At 42.6% G+C, this 21153-nt stretch overlaps 1 protein-coding gene across 1 annotated transcript in view; it reads left to right on the top strand.

Annotated features, from left to right (window-relative positions):
• The window catches only part of LOC124623149, a 219346-nt gene that overhangs the window by 137764 nt on the left and 60429 nt on the right, over nucleotides 1-21153 (top strand). The window contains exon 8 of the mRNA XM_047148940.1: nucleotides 4920-5304. Within this exon, the coding sequence (XP_047004896.1) occupies nucleotides 4920-5304 (385 nt within the window). The remainder of the gene's footprint in view (nucleotides 1-4919; nucleotides 5305-21153) is intronic.

The following is a 21153-nucleotide window of genomic DNA, read 5'->3' as shown; positions in this document are numbered from 1 at the left end:
CGACTTAATTCGACTGCATTCCATTATCCTCGTTTTGCTTTTGTTGATGTTCATCTTATATCCTCCTTTCAAGACACTATCCATTCCATTCAACTGCTCTTCCAAGTCTTTTGCTGTCTCTGACAGAATTACAATGTCATCGGCGAACCTCCAAGTTTTTATTTCTTCTCCATGGATTTTAATATCTACTCCGAATTTTTCTTTTGTTTCCTTTACTGCTTGCTCAATATATAGATTGAACAACATCGCGGAGAGGCTACAACCCCGTCTCACTCCCTTCCCAACCACTGCTTCCCTTTCATGCCCCTCGACTCGTGTAACTGCCATCTGGTTTCTGTACAAATTTTAAATAGCCTCTCGCTTCCTGTATTTTACCCCTGCCACCTTTAGAGTTTGAAATAGAGTATTTCAGTCAACATTGTCAAAAGCTTTCTCTACGTCTACAAATGCTAGAAGCGTAGGTTTGCCTTTCCTTAATCTAGCTTCTAAGATAGGTCGTAGGGTCAGTATTGCCTCACGTGTTCCAATATTTCTACGGAATCTAAACAGACTTAGACTTCTATTTTATTCTGATTTATTGTACTAGTGCGCCAGTTCAGAGCCAATAAGTGTGGAAGAGTTGTAGCCGACTTTCTGTGGAACTGGTGTTGAACTATATTGAGCTGGTGGATACAACTTAACTGCGGGATATTGTGGTACCAGAATTCCGGAATTTGAGATTTGTGATACAGCGTTGTTTGCCTTAACGTGACAAGACCGTTTATTCGAATTGCAGGTTATTTATTTGTCAAAACCAAATATTAATTTGTACATCGTTCAGTGCTACTACACACTTAAAGGAAAACAATTGCTAGTGTCCAACATACGTATACTGTAACACGTTCTGGGCATAAAGAGTTAGTTAATCGCCAATGCCTGAAGTGGAAGATTTTTTTCACATGTTTAACTGGTAGACTAAAAGTAGCGGTGGCAACAGTTGTCTTTGTAGTAGGACAAATTTGGTTCGTAGGTCGGGTTCTCGGGCACTCATTCACAGCGGCTATGTACCTTAAAACCTCTATGAATAAACCTCCTTCGTTACAAATAAAATTTAAGATTCTGATATTTGTACCAAGACGGAAGTACAATCACCGCTTTATGATCTGTAATACAGAAAGGTCATAAGAGCTATAAAGGGAAAGAAATACACACATCAAAAAAAGTTTTGCATCACCTCGGTCCCGAGAGTTCCGCAACCTGTACAGAAAATTTAAATAGAGATCAACATAAACATCATTTATTGCTCAAGAGAACCACACATTGAATGTTCTACCACCATACAGCGAGATCTTCAGAGGTGGTGGTCCTGATTGCTGTCCACACTTGTACCTCTAATTCCCAGCAGCACGTCCTCTTGCTTTGATGCATGCCTGTGTTCGTCGTGGGTTCATCAAGGCGCTGTTGCTCCAGAATGTCCCACTCCTCAACGGCGATTCGGCGTAAATCCCTAAGAGTGGTTGGTGGGACGCGTCGTTCATAAACAGATCTTTTCAGTCTATCCCAGGTATGTTCGATAGGGTTCATTGTCTGGAGAACATGCTGGCCACTCTATTCTGGAGATGTCGTTATCCTGGAGGAAGTCATTCACAAGATATGCACGATGGAGGCACGAATTGTCGTCCATGAAGACGAATGCCTCGCCAGTATGCTGCCAATATGGTTGCACTGTCGGTCGGAGGATGGCATTCACGTATCGTACAGCCGGTACGGCGCCTTCCATGACCACCAGCGTACGTCGGCCCCACATAATGCCACCCCAAAGCAACAGGGAACCTCCACCTTGCTGCACTCGCTGGACAGTGTCTCTAAGGCGTTCAGCCCGACCGAGTGGTCTCCAATTGTTTGGTTGAAGCCATATGCGACACTCATCGGTGAAGAGAACATGATGCCATTCGGCGTGTTGTTGGACCAATCTATCCCGCGCTGCATGGTGTCGTGGTTGCAAAGATGGACATCGCCATGGACATCTTGAGTGAAGTTGCACATCATGCAGCCGAATGCGCACAGTTTGAGTCGTAATACGACGTCTCGTATCTGCACGAAAAGCATTAGTCAACATGGTGGCGTTGCTGTCAGGGTTCCTCCGAGCCATAATCCGTAGGTAGCGATCATCCACCCTTGGGCGGCCTGAGCGAGGCATATCATCGACAGTTCCTGTCTATTTGTATCTCCTCCATGTACCAACAACATCGCTTTGGTTTATTCCGAGACACCTGGATACTTCGCTTGTTGAGAGCCGTTGCTGGCGAGTATCAATGCGGGCACTATCTAACCACGGTATTCACCGTCTGGGCATGGTTGAACTATAGATAACACGAGCCGTGTACCTTCTTCGTGGTGGAATGGCTGGAAGTGATCGGCTGTCAGACCCCGTCCGTCTAACAGGCGCTGCTCATGCATGGTTTTTTATATCTTTGGGCGTGTTTAATGACATCTCTGACCAGTCGAAGGAACTGTGTCTGTGATACAATATCCACAGTCAACGTCGAACTTCAGGAGTTATGGTAACTGGGGGGATGCAAAACTTTTTTTGATGTGTGGATATTAAAACTAGCAAGGTAAATCTTACATTTTTCAGTTTGAACATCTAATTTTCTTTTGTTGCAACGAAAAGTAATAAATGCAAACAAAAATAACAAAAAGTAACTCTATCACTGGGGGGGTTAATAGACATTATACAGTCCAAAAACAGTGCCTCTTTCATATGTGTCGTAATTTTATCAATTGCAATGTTCCAATCTTAATCCTGTAGTGCTCTTAGACCAATTGGTATTGTTTCGCAGAGTCTAGAACCATTTCATGAATTACAGCCATATCCGACAAGTCTTATTTTATATCATACCAGAGGTATGAAAGAAATTCAGGGCTGCCAACTTTCCTACACTGAATAGCCAAAGAAAATGGTGCAAATGCCTAATATCGTGTAGGGCTACCGCGAGCATGCATAAGTGCCGCAGCACGACTTGGCATGGACTCGACTAATGTCTCAAGTAGTGATGGAGGAATTGACACTATAAATCCTGCAGCGCTGTCCATAAATCCGTAAGGAGGTGGAGATCTCTTCTCAACAACACGTTGCAAGACTTCCCAAATATGCTAAATAATGTGCATGTCTGAGGAGTATGGTGGCCAGCGGAAGTGTTTAAACTCAGGAGAGTGTTCCTGGAGCCACTCCGTAAAAACTCTAGACATGTCTGGTGTTGCATTGTCCTGCTGGAATTGCCAAAGTCCGTCGGAATGCACAATGGGTATGAATGGATGCAGGTGATCAGACAGGATGCTTATGGAAGTGTCACCAGCCACATTCTTATCTAAACGTATCAGAGGATATATATATCACCCCAAGTGCACATGTGCCACAGCTTTACAGAGCCTCCATCAGCTAGAACAGTCCCCTGCTAACATGCAGGTCCATAGATTCATTAAGCTGTCTCCATACCCGTACATGCCCATCCGCTCGATACAATCTGAAACGAGATTCGTCCGATCTGGCAACTTGTTTCCAATCGTCAACAGTCCATTCTCGGTGTTGGCTGGTCCACACTGGGCGTAATGCTTTGTGTCGTTTAGTCATTAAGGTTACACAAGTGCGCCTTTGGCTCCTAAAGCCCATATCGATGACGTTTCGTTGAATGGTTCGCATGCTGACACCTGTTGGTGGCCCAGTACTGAAATCTGCAGCAATTTCAGGAACGGTTGCTCATCTGTCACGTTGAACGATAATTTTCAGATGTCGTTGGCCTCGTTCTTGCAGGATGTTTTTCCAGCAACAGCGATGTCGGAGATTTTGTGTTTTACCGGATTCCTGATATCCACGGTACACTCGTAAAATGGTCGTACGGGAAAATCACCATCGCTGCATCGGAGGTACTGAGCCCTACAGTTCGTACGCTGACCATAACACCACATTGAAACTTAAATCTTGATAACCTGCCATTGCAGCAGCACGAAGCGGCTTAACAACTGCGCCTTTTTTTTTTTTTTAAGTAGAGGTGGAACCCCTCCACGCCCACACCGGCATGATGGCCAACACAATAGTTCTACTGGCATCTCTGCATAAGGGTTAGTATTCACTAAAGTGAGGTGTCGCAGGATGTGGGTACTGCAATGTTTGCGTACGTCTGGTTTGGATTAACCATTAATAAGCGCTCATCTGCAGATAGATTGGGTCGAAGTCGAACGAGAGGTACAGACACTTGTCCGTATTCTGCCTGTTTACATAGCTCTGTATTTGAATACTCATGCCTGTACCATTTCCTTTAGCGCTTCAGTGTATTATTCCTCATATAGCACGAGTAGATACTCCGAATAGTGTCATACGAAGCCGAGAGATATCGCTCGAGTGAGGTAGGCCGCAGTGGAGATAGCGGCCGGTGGGGAGTGCTCTGCCGCCCGATACGAGCAGATAAGCTCTGACATAACAGAGATCACGTGACGGCATCGTGGCGTCTCTCCATCTTTCGGCAGGCGCTGCGCTAAGTCACTGGCAGTGAGCCGTCGCACGAGGACCACGCGAGCGGCTAGCACCTTCCTCCCCTGCATTCGACAGCGCCTACTCTCGAACAGGTACTGTGTGAAGAGGATACCGTGGGATGATTTGCAGATCGCGCCATTCAAAGCGAGGCTCTCGTCGATTAATTAGTTGTCGTCACTCGTCTTGTAGCGACTGGAACAGTGAATACAAATCATCAGTTCTCTTGCTCACTTTGGAGGAATATGTGAAGTGGCTCAGTATTTGAGAAGAAATGCTGTCTAATGCTGTGAGAAATACCCACTGGTTTATTGCCTCTAAGTTCTTGTAAATGCTACTAAAGTTGTAGGCTCAGCATTCTTTCTGATGTGATACGTCACGCGTACTTCGTGGCGAGACTGCTGAACAGTAGCTAGGAAGCGATCGGCAAGTGTTTCGGCGGTCCAGCCGGAGACAGGCATGCCGGCCGCCTACTGGCCACTGTGTGACGTCAGCTGGGTGACGGCCGCGCTGCTCGGCCTGGCCCTCGCGCTGCTGGTGGCCGACGCGCACGTGGCCCGCGGCTACTGGCGCCGGATGGGCGTGGCGCAGGCCACCTCCCGGCTCTTCCTGGGGCACGCCAAGGACCTGCTGCTGGGCACCACGCACCTCTGCGGCGTCATGGACGAGGTGTACCGCCAGCTGGAAGGGCAGCCCTACGGGGGCTTCTACATGGTGGGCAGGCCGTGCCTCATGCTGCGAGACCCCGACCTCGTCTGGAAAGTGAAGCACGACTCCAGCCACTACTCCCTCAGGCAAGTTTCACGTAGTGTGTAAGAGACTGTGACCCTTACTCCTCCAGAAAAGCTGCACCCACTATGTAAAGACGGTGACCTTTTCTCCCGCACCTATATTTAATACATCTACATCCATCTACATCTACATCCATACACCGCAAGCCACATGACGGTGTGTGGCGGAGCGTACTTTGAGAACCTCTATCGGTTCTCCCTTCTATTCCAGTCTCGTATTGTTCGTGGAAGAAAGGATTGTCGGTATGCCTCTCTGATTTTATCCTCATGGTCTCTTCGCGAGATATACGTAGGAGGGAGTAATATACTGCTTGACTCCTCGGTGAAGGTATGTTCTCGAAACTTCAACAAAAGCCCGTACCGAGCTACTGAGCGTCTCTCCTGCAGAGCCTTCCACTGGAGTTTATCTATCATCTCCGTAACGCTTTCGCGATTACTTAATGATCCTCTAACGAAGCGCGCTCTCCGTTGGATCTTCTCTATCTCTTCTATCAACCCTAACCGGTACGGATCCCACACTGGTGAGCAATATTCAAGCAGAGGGCGAACAAATGTATTGTAACCTACTTCTTTGTTTTCGGATTGCACTTCCTTAAGATTCTTCCAATGAATCTCTGTCTGGCATCTGCTTTACCGACGATCAACTTTATATGATCATTCCATTTTAAATCACTCCTAATGCCTACTCCCAGATAATTTATGGAATTAACTGCTTCCAGTTGCTGACCTGCTATATTGTAGCTAAGTGATAAAGGATCTTTCTTTCTTCGTATTCGTAGCACATTACACTTCTCTACATTGATATTCAATTGCCATTCCCTGCACCATGTGTTAATTCGTAGCAGATCCTCCTGCATTTCAGTACAATTTTCCATTGTTACAACCTCTCGATATACCACAGCATCATCCGCAAAAGCCTCAGTGAACTTCCGATGTTATCCACAAGGTTATTTACATATATATTGTGAATAGCAACGGTCCTACGACACTCCCCTGCGGCACACGTGAAATCACTCTTACTTCGGAAGACTTCTCTCCATTGAGAATGACATGCTGCGTTCTGTTATCTAGGAACTCTTCAATCGAATCACACAATTGGTCTGATAGTCCGTATGCTCTTACTTTGTTCATTAAACGACTGTGGGGAACTATATCAAACGCCTTGCGGAAGTCAAGAAACACGGCATCTACCTGGGAACCCGTGACTATGGCCCTCTGAGTCTCGTGGACGAATAGCGCGAGCTGGGTTTCACACGACCGTCTTTTACTAATCCCATGCTGATTCCTACAGAGTAGATTTCTAGTTTTCAGAAAAGTCATTATACTCGAACGTAATACGTGTTTCAAAGTTCTACAACTGATCGACGTTAGAGATATAGGTCTATAGTTCTGCACATCTGTTCGACGTCCCTTCTTGAAAACGGGGATGACCTGTGCCCTTTTCCAATCCTTTGTAACGCTACGCTCTTCTAGAGAACTACGGTATAACGCTGCAAGAATGGGGGCAAGTTCCTTCGCGTACTCTGTGTAAAATCGAACTGGTATCCCATCAGGTCCAGCGGCCTTTCCTCTTTTGAGCGATTTTAATTGTTTCTCTATCCCTCTGTCGTCTATTTCGATAGCTACCATTTTGTCATCTGTGCGACAATGTAGAGAAGGAGCTACAGTGCAGTCTTCCTCTGTGAAACAGCTTTGGGCAAAGACATTTAGTATTTCGGCCTTTAGTCTGTCATTCTCCATTTCAGTACCATTTTGGCCACAGAGTGTCTAGACATTATGTTTTGATCCACCTACCGCTTTGACATAAGACCAAAATTTCTTAGGATTTTCCTCCAAGTCAGTACATAGAACTTTACTTTCGAATTCATTGAACGCCTCTCGCATGGCCCTCCTCACATTACATTTCGGTTCGCGTTATACGTTAGTTGCGTCTGAAAATTTCGGAGAATTCCCTCAGAAAATAAAGGAAACTCGAGTTACAAACAAAATAGCTTAAGGCACTTTAAAAGTAATTACCATTACCTGTTAGTTTCTGTCTCTGGTTCTTTGCCAGGCCTTTGTTTACAATTTGTCTGACGTTTTAGCAGTACGAGTGGCTATCATTCTCAAAGTTTCACCCTTCACAATCGTCGTCCGAAGCACCCCAGACAGAAATCAACAGAGAGTTGGTCAACAAGTCGCCACGAAAGTCTTAATAACTTTGTAATCAGTTACAACACGCTTCTGACATTTGTCGTAAAGTTCAGTTAGTTTCATATCCCTCTGATCATTTTGCACAATAAATCGTGGTGATGTGGAATGAGTCATGTAACATGCACATCGCTAGTCAATTTGAGTGTGTCGCATTTCGATCGGAGCTTTCGGTGGTAACGGTCACATGTGCTCGGCGTGACTGTGTGTTTTCTTTGGTAAAGGAGGCTTTGGCCGAAAGCTGGAATGTGTAACAGTCTTGTCGTTGCGCCTGCTGCAACTCAACGAATCATTTTTGCTGCGAGTAGCACTCTATCCTTCTCTTAATATTGTTGAACATTTACGTGGTGTTTTCGTGTTTTTTATTCAACAAACATACATATGTGAGTTACTAATTTCTACGTATCACCTTTTACACATTACAGTAATATAAATTCCTCTACTTAATGGAAACAGTTGTCAAGGAGAAACTTTCTCAGTTTCTTTTCAGATTTTACTTTTCTGTCTTTGGCCATTTTGTGTCACTGGGTAAGTGAGCAAAAATTTTAGTTGCAACATTGTGCAACCTTTTTGTGCTAAAGATCTCCTTAATGTGGAGTAATGGATCTTATTTCCCTTCCAGGTATTGTAATTATGTACATAATTGTTACTTTTGCACTACACTCGATTATTTACAACAAACTTCGTCAGCGAACAAATATACTGCGAAGTAGTAGTCAAAATGCGCAACTCTTTAAACAGGTGTTTACAAAATGATCATGGGTGAACACGGCGTACTATTGTAACAGCACGTTTCTGTACAATGAAGACTTTCTTAAATATACTCATACCCCAGAACATTATTCCATACGAAAGTATTGAATGAAAATATGGAAAATACGTCTATTTTCTGATTTGTCTCTCCCCAGATTTGCAATGATTCTAAGTGCAAATGTGATTGAACGAAGCTGTTTCGGAAGTTCGAAAATATATTTCTTCCGCTTTAAATTCTCATCAATATGGACATCTAAAATTTTTGAAGTTTCCACCCTATTTATTATTTCTTTATCATGTATGCCGACCGGGGTGGTCGAGCGGTTTTGGGCGCTACAGTCTGGAACCGCGCGGCCGCTATGGTCGCAGTTCGAATCCTGCCTCGGGCGTGGATGTGTGTGATGTCCGTAGGTTGGTTATGTTTAAGTAGTTCTTAGTTCTAGGGGACTGATGACCCCAGAAGTTAGGTTTCATAGTGCTCAGAGCCATTTGAACCATTTTGAACCTTAATCATGTATTACCCTTATCACTGATGTGGTAACACTACGTTGTGCATAACTGAATATGTTGTGTCTTTCATAAAATTGAGAGTGCTATCTTTCACAGAAAATCAGTCAATCATACTGCAAGAACGTTGTTTACCATTTCTTCTTTTTCTCTAAGGATGCTTGGATTGATTTAAATACTAGTGTCCTCTGTAAAAACTAATAGCTATGCTTGTTGTGTATTAGATGGAAGATAGTTTACATATATGAGGAACAATAGTGGGCCTAAGACTGAGCCTTCGTGAACCCCATGTTGTTGTTGTTGTTGTGGTCTTGAGTCCTGAGACTGGTTTGATGCAGCTCTCCATTCTACTCTATCCTGTGCAAGCTTCTTCATCTCCCACTACCTACTGCAACCTACATCCTTCTGAATCTGTTTAGTGTCTTCATCTCTTGGTCTCCCTCTACGATTTTTACCCTCCACCCTGCCCTCCAATACTAAATTGGTGATCCCTTGATGCCTCAGAACATGTCCTACCAACCGATCCCTTCTTCTAGTCAAGTTGTGCCACAAATTTCTCTTCTCCCCAATTCTATTCAGTACCTCCTCATTAGTTATGTGATCTATCCATCTAATCTTCAGCATTCTTCTGTAGCACCACATTTCTAAAGCTTCTATTCTCTTCTTGTCCAAACTATTTATCGTCCATGTTTCACTTCCATATATGGCTACATTTCATACAAATACTTTCAGAAACGACTCCCTGACACTTAAATCAATACTCGATGTTAACAAATTTCTCTTCTTCAGAAACGCTTTCCTTGCCATTGCCAGTCTACATTTTATATCCTCTCTACTTCGACCATCATCAGTTATTTTGCTCCCCAAATAGCAAAACTCCTTTAATACTTTAAGTGTCTCATTTCCCAATCTAATTCCCTCAGCATCACCCGACTTAATTCGACTACATTCCATCATCGTCGTTGTGCTTTTGTTGATGTTCATCTTATATCCTCCTTTCAAGACACTGTCCATTCCGTTCAACTGCTCTTCCAAGTCCTTTGCTGTCTCTGACAGAATTACAATGTCATCGGCGAACCTTAAAATTTTTTATTTCTTCTCCATGGATTTTAATACCTACTCCGAATTTTTCTTTTGTTTCTTTTACTGCTTGCTCAATATACAGATTGAACAACATCGGGTAGAGTCTAACACCCCGTCTCACTCCCTTCCTTTTCATGCCCCTCGACTCTTATAGCTGCCATCTGGTTTCTGTACAAATTGTAAATAGCCTTTCGCTCCCTGTATTTTACACCTGCCACCTTCAGAATTTGAAAGAGAGTATTCCAGTCAATATGTTCAAAAGCTTTCTCTAAGTCTACAAATGCTAGAAACGTAGGTTTGCCTTTCCTTAATCTAGCTTCTAAGATACGTCGTAGTGTCAGTATTGCCTCACGTGTTCCAATTTTCTACGGAATCCAAACTGATCTTCCCCGAGGTCAGCTTCTACCAGTTTTTCCATTCGTCTATAGAGAATACGCGTTAGTATTTTGCAACCGTGACTTATTAAACTGATTGTTCGGTAATTTTCACATCTGTCAGCACCTGCTTTCTTTGGGATCGGAATTATTATAATCTTCTTGAAGTCTGAGTGTATTTCGCCTGTCTCATACACCTTGCTCACCAGATGGTAGAGTTTTGTCATGACTGGCTCTCCCAAGGCCGTCAGTAGTTCTAATGGAATGTTGTCTACTCCCAGGGCCTTGTTTCGACTTAGGCCTTTCAGTGCTGGGGAACCCCATATACATATATATAAAATCATCTCTGTCGGAATAACAGCCCCATTGGATCAATAGCTAAGCATAATTTTCTGCATTCTATTGGTTAGATACTACATTACCTGTTGGTAAGATATAATATCAATCCCATAAAAGATAAATTTGTCTAGGAGAATACTGTGATTCGTGTAGTCAAATGTATAGACATGTCGCAGAAATGCCAACCGGTACTATTTTATTACTGAATGCATGTAAAATTTGCTTAGTGAACATGTAAATGGCATTCTCAGTATAGTAACGCTTCTGGAATCTAAACTGCGATTTGCTGAGGATATTCTTCTTGTTCAAGTGAGACACCGTTCTCAAAAATTTTGGAAAATGATGTCAACAATCAAAGTAGACGATAGTTATTGGGATGTCTCCTATATTGGCACGCCTCCTATCTCCGTTCTTCAATAGGAATTTGACAACGGCATGTTTCAGTCTCTCTGGAAAATAGCTTCGAGTTAGTGATGCGTTACGGTTTTCAGATAAAACAGGGGTTTGTCATGTGAAAACAAACCTTTAGTGCTCTATTGCAGACTCCATCGAAACCAGATGAGGTTTTGCTTTCGAGAGAATACGATTAGTATATTGTATTAAGAAATGAGGCAGCAGGATACGATAATGTACGTTACTTCATTAATTTATGCACGAATCAAAAATTCTTCTAATTGTAAGAATACTTCTGTACCTCTTTCATGTGATCCTCATGAGGTCTACGTACTTCGTACAGTGAGGGCCATACAACTGTGCCGCAGTTTCCTTCGAATACACTCTCTACATTTATTCAGCAGTGTTTCCAGGAAAATCTTCAATTTTCTTAAAATTAAGTAAATAAGAGACTGTATACTGTACCACCAGATGCCAGTACTTACGTGTACAGACCTCTATTCATTGTGTGCCTTATGGACAAAGCAATACAGGGGGTAGTTTCGTAGGCTTCGCATTACAGACATATCTTCTGCATCAACCAATTATTTTGGTTTTCCACACAGTAAATAATCCTAAGAGTTGAGGTCCGTGGAACAGTCCTCCCATTTATGTCCCTCTGCCATGAAAACTATCGTCTAATCCATCTTGAAAAATCTGACTTCAATGTGCTTAAGCCAAGTGTTGCATAAAACTTTTGGCTGCACTGGGACATCGTGTACCTAATCAGAAATAGTGTTCTGGGTCAACTGTTTGTACATAGATCCTCTAACATGTAATCAGGAAGAGTATGTGCCTATTAGAGTAACCTACAGTTCCAACTCGCACATTGACCTTTAACAGCTACAAAAGTTATATATCACTGAGGTTATGTCATACATATCTGTTATTCTCAACAAGGAAATGTGATTAATCAATATAAAGAGGATAAGGTTGCTCCATCAACTAGGTGATGAATCATGTTGTGGAAACTTGTTTGACTTTATTTCATCAGCCCACAGTTACTATTCATCAAAATGCCAGTGCGTTAGTGGTATCTCTAATGTGTTCAAAAATGTTCAAATGTGTGTGAAATCTTATGGGACTTAACTGCTAAGGTCATCAGTCCCTAAGCTTACACACTACTTAACCTAAATTATCCTAAGGACGAACACACACACCCATGCCCGAGTGAGGACTCGAACCTCCACCTGGACCAGCGACACAGTCCATGACTGCAGCGCGTCAGACCGCTCGGCTAATCCCGCGTGGCGTCTGTAATGAAAAAGTTCCTTAAAGTGAAAGGAGAAACAGACACAGGCATACACATATAAAATGAAAGAACACGCACACCCGTATATATTTAAATGAAATGTTCGTTCAGTACTTGGAGCAACATGGAAATATTATAAACTGTAACACACAGTATTAATGTTCTACAATAAAATGATACACAAAATCAGCAAAAGTTTCTAGCTGAACAAAAAGTTTTATTTTCAAAGGTAACTGACAGTTTGCAGATTGTACATATTTACGAGAAACACACACTGTAGTGATTCACTCTGGGAAGACTACAAAACAAAACAAAAATATTGTTATTATGCACTGAATTTTTAGTTTATAAAGATGCAAGTATAAATCCATAGCCCATTGACTAACTGGTTTCAACACATTGTATGACAGAACCTATACATCTGTTAAATATAGTCTCTAAAGTGTACAGAAACCGATAAACTGTCACAAGCATAATGAAACATACGCAAAGAAGGTATGCACAAATATATCTCACATTACATTGTACTCAAAGGCTAAAAATATATGAATGTAGGGACGAAAACGGTGCACCGAGTGAATACTGGCACAGACTAGTATAACGTGCTCGTATGGACAAAAGTACAAAGGTTGGTGAAAGTAAACCGTAGGAAGACGGAGGTGTGGCGGGGAAGGGGTGGGGGGACGGAGGGGAGCGGTGTCATTAAGGCTTAGACACTATTCCATGTTTGGTGTTCATTTATAACCGTAAATTCCAGTGATGTTAATTTTCTGCCTTTGTTTGAGCTGTTGAAAGCATCACACCTAATGTTATAAGGTTGCAGTCATGCAGGGAATGCTAAGCAACTGTGAAATAATACCTTTTCTCCTTCACTTTAATGTGTACTCATTATGGATCTACGTGACTGACATACATATAATCTGCAACAGAAACTGCAGGACACCCTATACATTCAGTCATGTTCTCAGGTGGATTCCTTTCTTCAGTGTTGAACATAATATGGGCAACAGTATTCCTAGTATGGAGAGCTAGTGTATATTTCCTAGTTACTTGGCTATTGTCTTTGCTCTCTTTCCTGTATCTGTAGATGTAAACCGTTCTTTACATCATTACATATTATATTTTATTTTGTACGCATGTCAAACTAAAGCATTATAATTTATGTTTCTCGTGTAGCTGCAAAATCATAAAATCGTAACATTTTGTAACAAAGCAGTCATTGTGCAGCTAGAAGCTCTCGCACGTGGAATACGAAATTTAGTAATATGCCGGTGGACCCAGAGAAGATCTCATCAGACTTCATTCTTGATTCTTAAACCAAGTCTTACCAATAATTTAATTGTGCTCTGTGTAAAAACGTCTACAGCTTTCTCTATCATTGCTTTCACCCACTTTATGTTCTCTCACTACTTTTGTTCCTCTTCTTTTTCCTACCTTTGCATTCCAATCTATCATCACAATTAAATTTTCTTTTCCAATACCTGAATAATTTATTTTATATCATCACACATTCGATTATTCTCTTCACCACCTGCGGATGTAATTGGCATGTGAACTTGTATTATTCAGGCTGTTTGCTTGGCGTCTACCTTGCCTACGACAATATGTTCACTACGTTGTTCATAGCAGCTCATTCATATTCCAAGTTTGTTATTTACTGCTATTCCTCTCTTACCCTTATTTCATGTTTTGTTTATAACCCGTACTCACCAAACCAGAAATCCTGTCCCTTCTGCCAGCCGCACGTCACTAATTTCCACTATGATCTCTGACATGCCTACCACTCGCCTGCCTATTAGAGGTCACCAACGAACGCTCCAGCACTGGTACGCATTTTCGAATCCTGGTGGTGGATGCAATTTTCACTGCCAATATTTGGCTACCAAGGGGAGGAGATTCGGTGGCGTGAAGTTCAGTCTTTGCGCCAGTATCCTGGATTATATTCCAAATTTCTTCTCATTGTCGCATGAAGTGACGGCACGTGACACTGTTAACAGTGATACGTTCACTTGATGGGTGGTTTAAGATCGGCGACCACCTTGGTGCTATTCGAGAGGCTATACTATCACCAGTTCACCCTCTGCTCTACTTTCATCCTTAACTATACAAATCCAATAATACACTGTACAAGCCCACATCACAGCCATCCACTAGACACAGTTAAAACTCGACATTTCGTAACTGGTCGGAGGAAGGAAATGAAAAAACCACTTATCCTAGGACCTTGCGTAGAGCATCAGTACAGGGTCCATGCATCCAGTTCCCTAATTTCATTCCCTGAGGGACTACTTTGGCTTTAAGGACACAGACGAGATCAACATTCCACACTCTGATCCGTACATCTCTTGCTTTCATTCTCCTGATGACATCATCTTCCTCGTCACTAGCCGAAGATTCAGATACCCAAGAAGAGGTCTCGTCTTCATGCCATACGGTAGAGTTGCGTATCACAGGAAAAAATAACGCCTGCACTTTTCCCTCGCTTTCACCTGTTGTCAGTACCAATACAGAAAAATCATGTCGGTTAAATGTTACAGGATACGAACAGTCAATAGTCCAGACTGTTTCTCCTCGAACTACTGACAAGACCCCTCTTCAAGAACGAGAAGATGGTCTGGCCTCTCCGCGATACCACTTCGTTGGGGTTGTACCTACACTTATGGCTATTTGTATAGGTGAGGAGTGCAAGCTGTCTCACTCTGCTAAATCCATGGTTAACGTGAGGGGAAGCACTATGTTCCGGTGTGATCCACCACTGTAGTGAGAAAATATTAGCCTCTGTAATAAATAACATAGAAAAACATGCGAATATAAGTTTCTACGTCTTTGTGATGTTACAGTATTTCACTATTGTTTCGTAATTCCGTTACAGCCTTTTAACCCCTGAAGATACACAGCGTCGAATTCCCATCCTCCAGAGGAACGCACGAATGCTGCCTTGTTTACTTAATCAGTGGGAACTTTTCCCGTATGGGTAGCAGGTCACGAAGGTTCTTAAAACATTATTATGCCACTACAAATTTATGTTTGATCAAACCACTGATGCTAGAATACTCTCCGTCTTGAGAGTACACAAAATCGTCTTGTTACCGGTTGAGAGGCAGCCATATTAATTATTACATGGTGCTGCATTTAGGATATGTCTTCAAAATTCCTGAAATAAGTCCGGATAGCGAAATCTACCTCTTCATTTATCTATAGGTTTCATGACGGTGCCTGTCTAATCGTTCCTGCACATTTCGGTTCTTGCCATTGGCCTGATCGTATAGTACTGACAGAGTGTTCCGTTTACAGTTAATAACGTATTTAGCTTCAGCCACATGCTGTGAAATAGCTGGCATTTCGCAGCATGCAATTCTTTATCTTCTGCTGCATTTTCCTATGTAGTAGGAATTAGATGTGGGACGCAATTTTTTTGTGTAATCCATGTTGTTCATCTTCTGTTTTATGTTATGGACTATTATGCCACCCAGTGTTCTGCTAAGAATGGGATTATTACATCATGCTTTTGTTACGTTAGCTTAACTGGGGCATCCGAGGGGCATTCAATAAGTATTTCAGCATTTATTTTTGTCGGCCAGTTTCTGTTGAAAAAATGCGTAATTTGCTGTGGGACATCGTGGAATATTTCCGCTTCGGCCCCCATAGTTTCATTACTCTTAATTCAATTGCTGCCACGGGGGTAAGAGGAAAGAACACATCCTGGTGGTACCAGCAGTATGCATATTTAGATGATCGATTAATATGAATGGTTTGCAATTTTCCAGCGATTCTATTCGAACTCTATGCTGATGTACCGACAAGGACTATTTTCGCAGATAAATATGCAAGTACGTAATGGATGTTCAGTTTCTCAATATAGTTCGTCGCACTCCCACATTATACATACGCTGTAAGAACAATGTAATGCATTTGCATTTTTGGTGTCCCACAATATTGGTTGGCTACATATTATGATGATACGTTGCATACAACTTCCACAGATATTGTTTATCATGTAGTCAAGACTACGTAATGAAGCCAAAATCGTGGATAAAATGGAAATGTAGTTTGTTTATTAACACTTCTCTTTTCACTAATTAAATATGAAATATGAATCGGGATTGGAGGTGATGACCCTATCCTTCTTTTTAGTATTTTAGGTCCCCGTTAATTAATATCTGGTAGTTAATAAGCGAACTATTTTTTATGCTCGCGCGTTGTTTGTATCAGTTACCCCCGCAACCGTCCAAGGGTAAGATTCTATTAATGTTCCGCGCACACGCGTTTCACCGTTTTATAAAATGCAGAATTACGTAAACTGCAGCTTTCCGTTGCGCACAACTTTCGTGGGTTCCACCACCATAATAGTTTCCCAAGAGTATCTTTCCCGGCTAACACAAAGTTCGAGTTATGTTGTCGGATTCATTTTCACTCCACCCGACAATAAACGTCTCTGATCACTTCGCCACACGTAATGTATTTTAAACGTGCTTGAAGAGTCTTTAAATAATCTCCTTAACGAATTTCGCAGTCGCGTACCACTTTTTCATCGACTAGCCCGATCGCGATAACTGAAGGTAGAGAGCTCAATAATGTGTTACATGCTCTTTTATATGCATTAAAAAACAAACGCGCCCCTATATCTTTCTGTCCCGCTTGGTCTTTCCTACTTTGCTTTTTATTACTTTTCATTATATTGCTTCTTAGTAATACTGTGCAGTTATTAAAGTTTCATATTACTTTTCCCTTTTTAATTCTTCCCCAATTTTAATTAATGTGATGCTAATTGACACGCCTGCCCGCAAAGTACCGTTATAAACGTAGGTCTGTTCCAAGCAGAGATCTGTTATTGAGTTTCTTTTGGCGAAAAACCAGAGCACCGCTGATATTCATAGGCGCTTGCAGCATATCTACAGAGACTTGGCAGTGAACAGAAGGACGGTGCGTCGTCGAGCGAGGTGTGTGTCGTCATGACGACAGACCCGTCCCATCTACCGCTTGGCGGCCGGCGGCACACAGTCGTGGCTCCTGCAATGTTGCAACTTGCGGACATCCTCACTCCGCTTCCTACTGTTTGTTCCAATGAAGGATGAACTCCGCGGGAAGCAGTACATGGAAGATGGGAGATAATTGATACAGCAGCAAGAAGCTGGCTCCGATGATAACCCGTAGATTGGTACCATGTGGACATTCAGGCTCTCCCAGTAAGATGGTGAAATGGTGTCGCGCTGAAAGACGATTTTGTTGAAAAATAGAGAGAAAAGAGTAGAGAAAAGAGTGGCGAACAATGTGCTGTATTGGAATTCTGAATCAAAGCAATCTGCATTCAGAAAAAAAGGTGATGTTAATTACTTATTGAATGCCCCTTGTACATTACTGGACATTAAAATTGCTGCACCAATAATAAATGCAGATGATAAACGGGTATTCATTGGACAAATATATTATACTAGAACTGACGTGTGATTACATTTTCACGCAATTTGGGTGCATAGATCCTGAGAAATCAGTACCCAGAACAACCACCTCTGGCAGTAAGAACGGCCTTGATACGCCTGGGCATTGAGTCAAACAGAGCATGGATGGCTTGCACAAGTACAGCTGCCGATGAAGCTTCAACACGATACCACAGTTCATCAAGAGTAGTGACTGGCGTATTGTGACGAGCCAGTTGCTCGGCCACCATTGACCAGACGTTTTCATTTGGTGAGAGATTTGGAGAATGTGCTGGCCAGGGCACCAGTCGAACATCATCTGTATCCAGAAAGGCCCGTACAGGACCTGAAACATGCGGTCGTGCAGGTTAGTCGTTGAGTACACCATCGGAAGTGCTCCTGTCTGTGATGCAGCGTCAAGGGTAACCGCAGCCATGGTCTCCGAGCTGATTGTCCATGCTGCTACAAACGTCGTCGAACTGTTCGTGCAAATGGTTGTTGTCTTGCAAACGTCCGCATCTGTTGACTCAGGGATCGAGACGCGGCTGCACGATTCGCTACAGCCATGCAGATAAGATGCCTGTCATCTCGACTGTTAGTGATACGAGGCCGTTGGGATCCAGCACGGCGTTCCGTATGTAACCTCCCCCCTCACTTATCGACCTTAATGACAGTGAAAAATTAAACCGCGTGTACCTAATGGAAATTTGGGAAAAGCAATCGTCACCGAAGTTAATCTATCGGTAAAGAGGGAGGAAAGGGTTACATCTATATGAAAGGAAAAATGCAAATGAAACTGGTGGAAATTAATTTTGAAAAGGGGTAAAGTTAATAAAGAAAGTAAATGTGCGGCCGTTACGTTAACAATTAACTAGCGGTAATTAGATATTTGAGATTTGGGGGAAATCACGGTCGCCAGTCCTAAGGACAATTACTATAGTAACTGAAAAAGAAAGGTTATTACACATATAATTAACACTAGAAGCGTGGCAACTGAAGGTTGACATGTGTAGTGTGAAAACTGAAAGTTTGTCAGAAGTAATAAATTTCGCTACACTCTGACTTAATTTAGCAAAAGAATTAATAAAACCGGAAAATCGAAAGTTAATTTAGTGACTGAAGTTAATAGTGAGCTTTCTTTCTGAAGCACATCGAAATCCAGTAAAATACGGTTAGTCTTGGACTACCTCAACAATCATTTCAAAAGCAACTTGACTCTACGCAATTTAGAAACAAGAGATTTAACTTTGAACTTGAATTAAATGATTCTGAACTATTAACAATAGTAAAATTTAGTACGTACCAAGCTGAGCTGCAGTCACAGGTAAGCTAAAATATGCTAACAAAACTCGCACTCTAAATTTGTGCTCGTGTAACCTAAATATTGTAGCCAGCTACTGAACTTTGAAATTAAAGCAGTGAAATCTAATTATATTATTTTAATGCTGGCGTTTGAATTTCAACGACACTCGGGTTCATTTCGGAAAAGGAAGGGACCCTGCTTGGCAATGCAATTGGGACAATGAGCAACAAAGGTTCATGCTAAGTTGCTGTAATTTTGCGAGGCAAATGGAACAATTTGAAAAGCTGAGGTCTGCCAACAAGTTCTGAAACTTTACGTGCTTTTAGTCTTCCTTGTTGGTTGACTGAAGGTTTGAAGCCGTCGATCGAGGAGGTGGCGACAGTCACTCATTGTCGGCCGTCGCTGTTGCAGAAGCTGGATGTTCGCGCGCCTTCTTCTCGACACGGTCACCAGGCGAAACGGGCTCTTGATGTGCGCCAGCTAATGCTTCCCGTCCGCGACACCATGTCAGAAACTATCATCGCGAGTCGAGCGCAATTGCATGCTGCCAAACCCCGAAAGCGCGGCAACTCGCGGGAGCGTCACACAACACACCTGCTCCACTCGCTACTCCAGCCAGACTCCGACTGCTCTGCCCGCGCTCCACGCGGCAGAGTTAACACTACCAAAGATCCTACACACTTTGATTCTTCACACGGCCTATCGATGTAATCGTTCGATAGCAGTTTTCCCTAGGCAAGACCCAGCGTAAAAATACAAATAATATTTACGAAACAAACCAATTATACATCGACATAAATGCATAAATATATATATACAAACAGTAAAGCAATTACAATATATAAAGAGACAGAAATGTCATATCTTGAGGTAACAAAACAAGGAAAAAAAATAATAGTACAATAGATGGAAATAGGAGGATATGCACTTCCGGCGTTACACGTATTACCCTCCTGAACCCACCGATTCCATATTCTGCTAACAGTCATTGGATCTCGACCAACGCGAGCAGCAATGTCGAGATACTATAAACCGCAATCGCGATAGGGTACAATACGACCTTCATGAAAGTCGGAAACGTGATGGTACGCATTTCTCCTCCTTACACGAGGCATCACGACAACGTTTCACCAGGCAACGCCGGTCAACTGTTGTTTGTGTGTGAGAAATCGGTTGGAAACTTCCCTCGTGTCAGCACGTTGTAGGTGTCACCACAGGCGTCAACCTTGCGTGAATGCTCCGAATCGCTAACCATTTGCATATCACAGCATCTTCTTCCTGTCGGTTAAATTTCGCGTCTGTAGCACGTCGTCTTCGTGGTGTAGCAATTTTAATGGCCAGTAGTGTAAATCTGGCTTGTTAGCATACAGCATTTAGGTTAACGGCTTAGTGTTGCAAAACGGTACCAAATGGAACGACAATATCCGGTTACTTTTAGGAGAAGGCAACTAATCGACTACGATAGAACAGGGTAGTTTTGAAATCGCGACCAGACCGTTTGTACCACGCATCCTTGCGTATGTCCCGAGTGCTTAGAATTAAAAGAAGAAATCGAAGCTATTTGAAGACGTGCTGCTAGAATTGTTAATTTGTGACCGGTCTGCCAGGTCAGTAGGAAAGTGTTAAGGAATATCTTTGGGAGCTATGATGCGAATGCTTGGAAGAAAGAAACCGATCTTTTCGCGAAACGTAAACTGCCTATGTTAAGAGAACCAACATTTGCTACAGATTGCAGATTAATTATACCGTCCCAAACTTGCAACTCGATTGACTGTAAGGACAAAATAAGAGATTAGATCTTGCGGAGAATACATGAAGTAGATATTTTCTCAACGCTATCTCCTTTCTCAACGCTGTTGTCTTTGTATATCTGTGCGAAAAATTGGCGACTGTTATATGTTGTAGACCTTTTTAAAACCATTTTACCGAGCGAGGTGGCGCAGTGGTTAGCACACCGGACTCGCATTCGGGAGGTGTACGGTTGAAACCGGCGTCCGACCATCCTGATTTAGGTTTTCCATGATTTCCCTAAATCGCTTCAAGCAAATGCCGGGATGGTTCCTTTGAAAGGGCACGGCCGACTTGCTTCCCCATCCTGCACTAATCCAATAGGACCGATGACCAGCCATTTGTTACATTATGTGTAATTCTCAATTGATACCTTGCAGCCCTAATTTTTGTGTGTGAGGTCTGCGCTTCGTG

The sequence above is a fragment of the Schistocerca americana genome, chromosome 7, assembly GCF_021461395.2.
Source record: "Schistocerca americana isolate TAMUIC-IGC-003095 chromosome 7, iqSchAmer2.1, whole genome shotgun sequence".
In the NCBI taxonomy this organism is placed as follows: Eukaryota; Metazoa; Arthropoda; class Insecta; order Orthoptera; family Acrididae; genus Schistocerca; species Schistocerca americana.
Note: the sequence above shows the minus strand (reverse complement) of the source record. Positions and strands in the feature narration are given on the sequence as shown.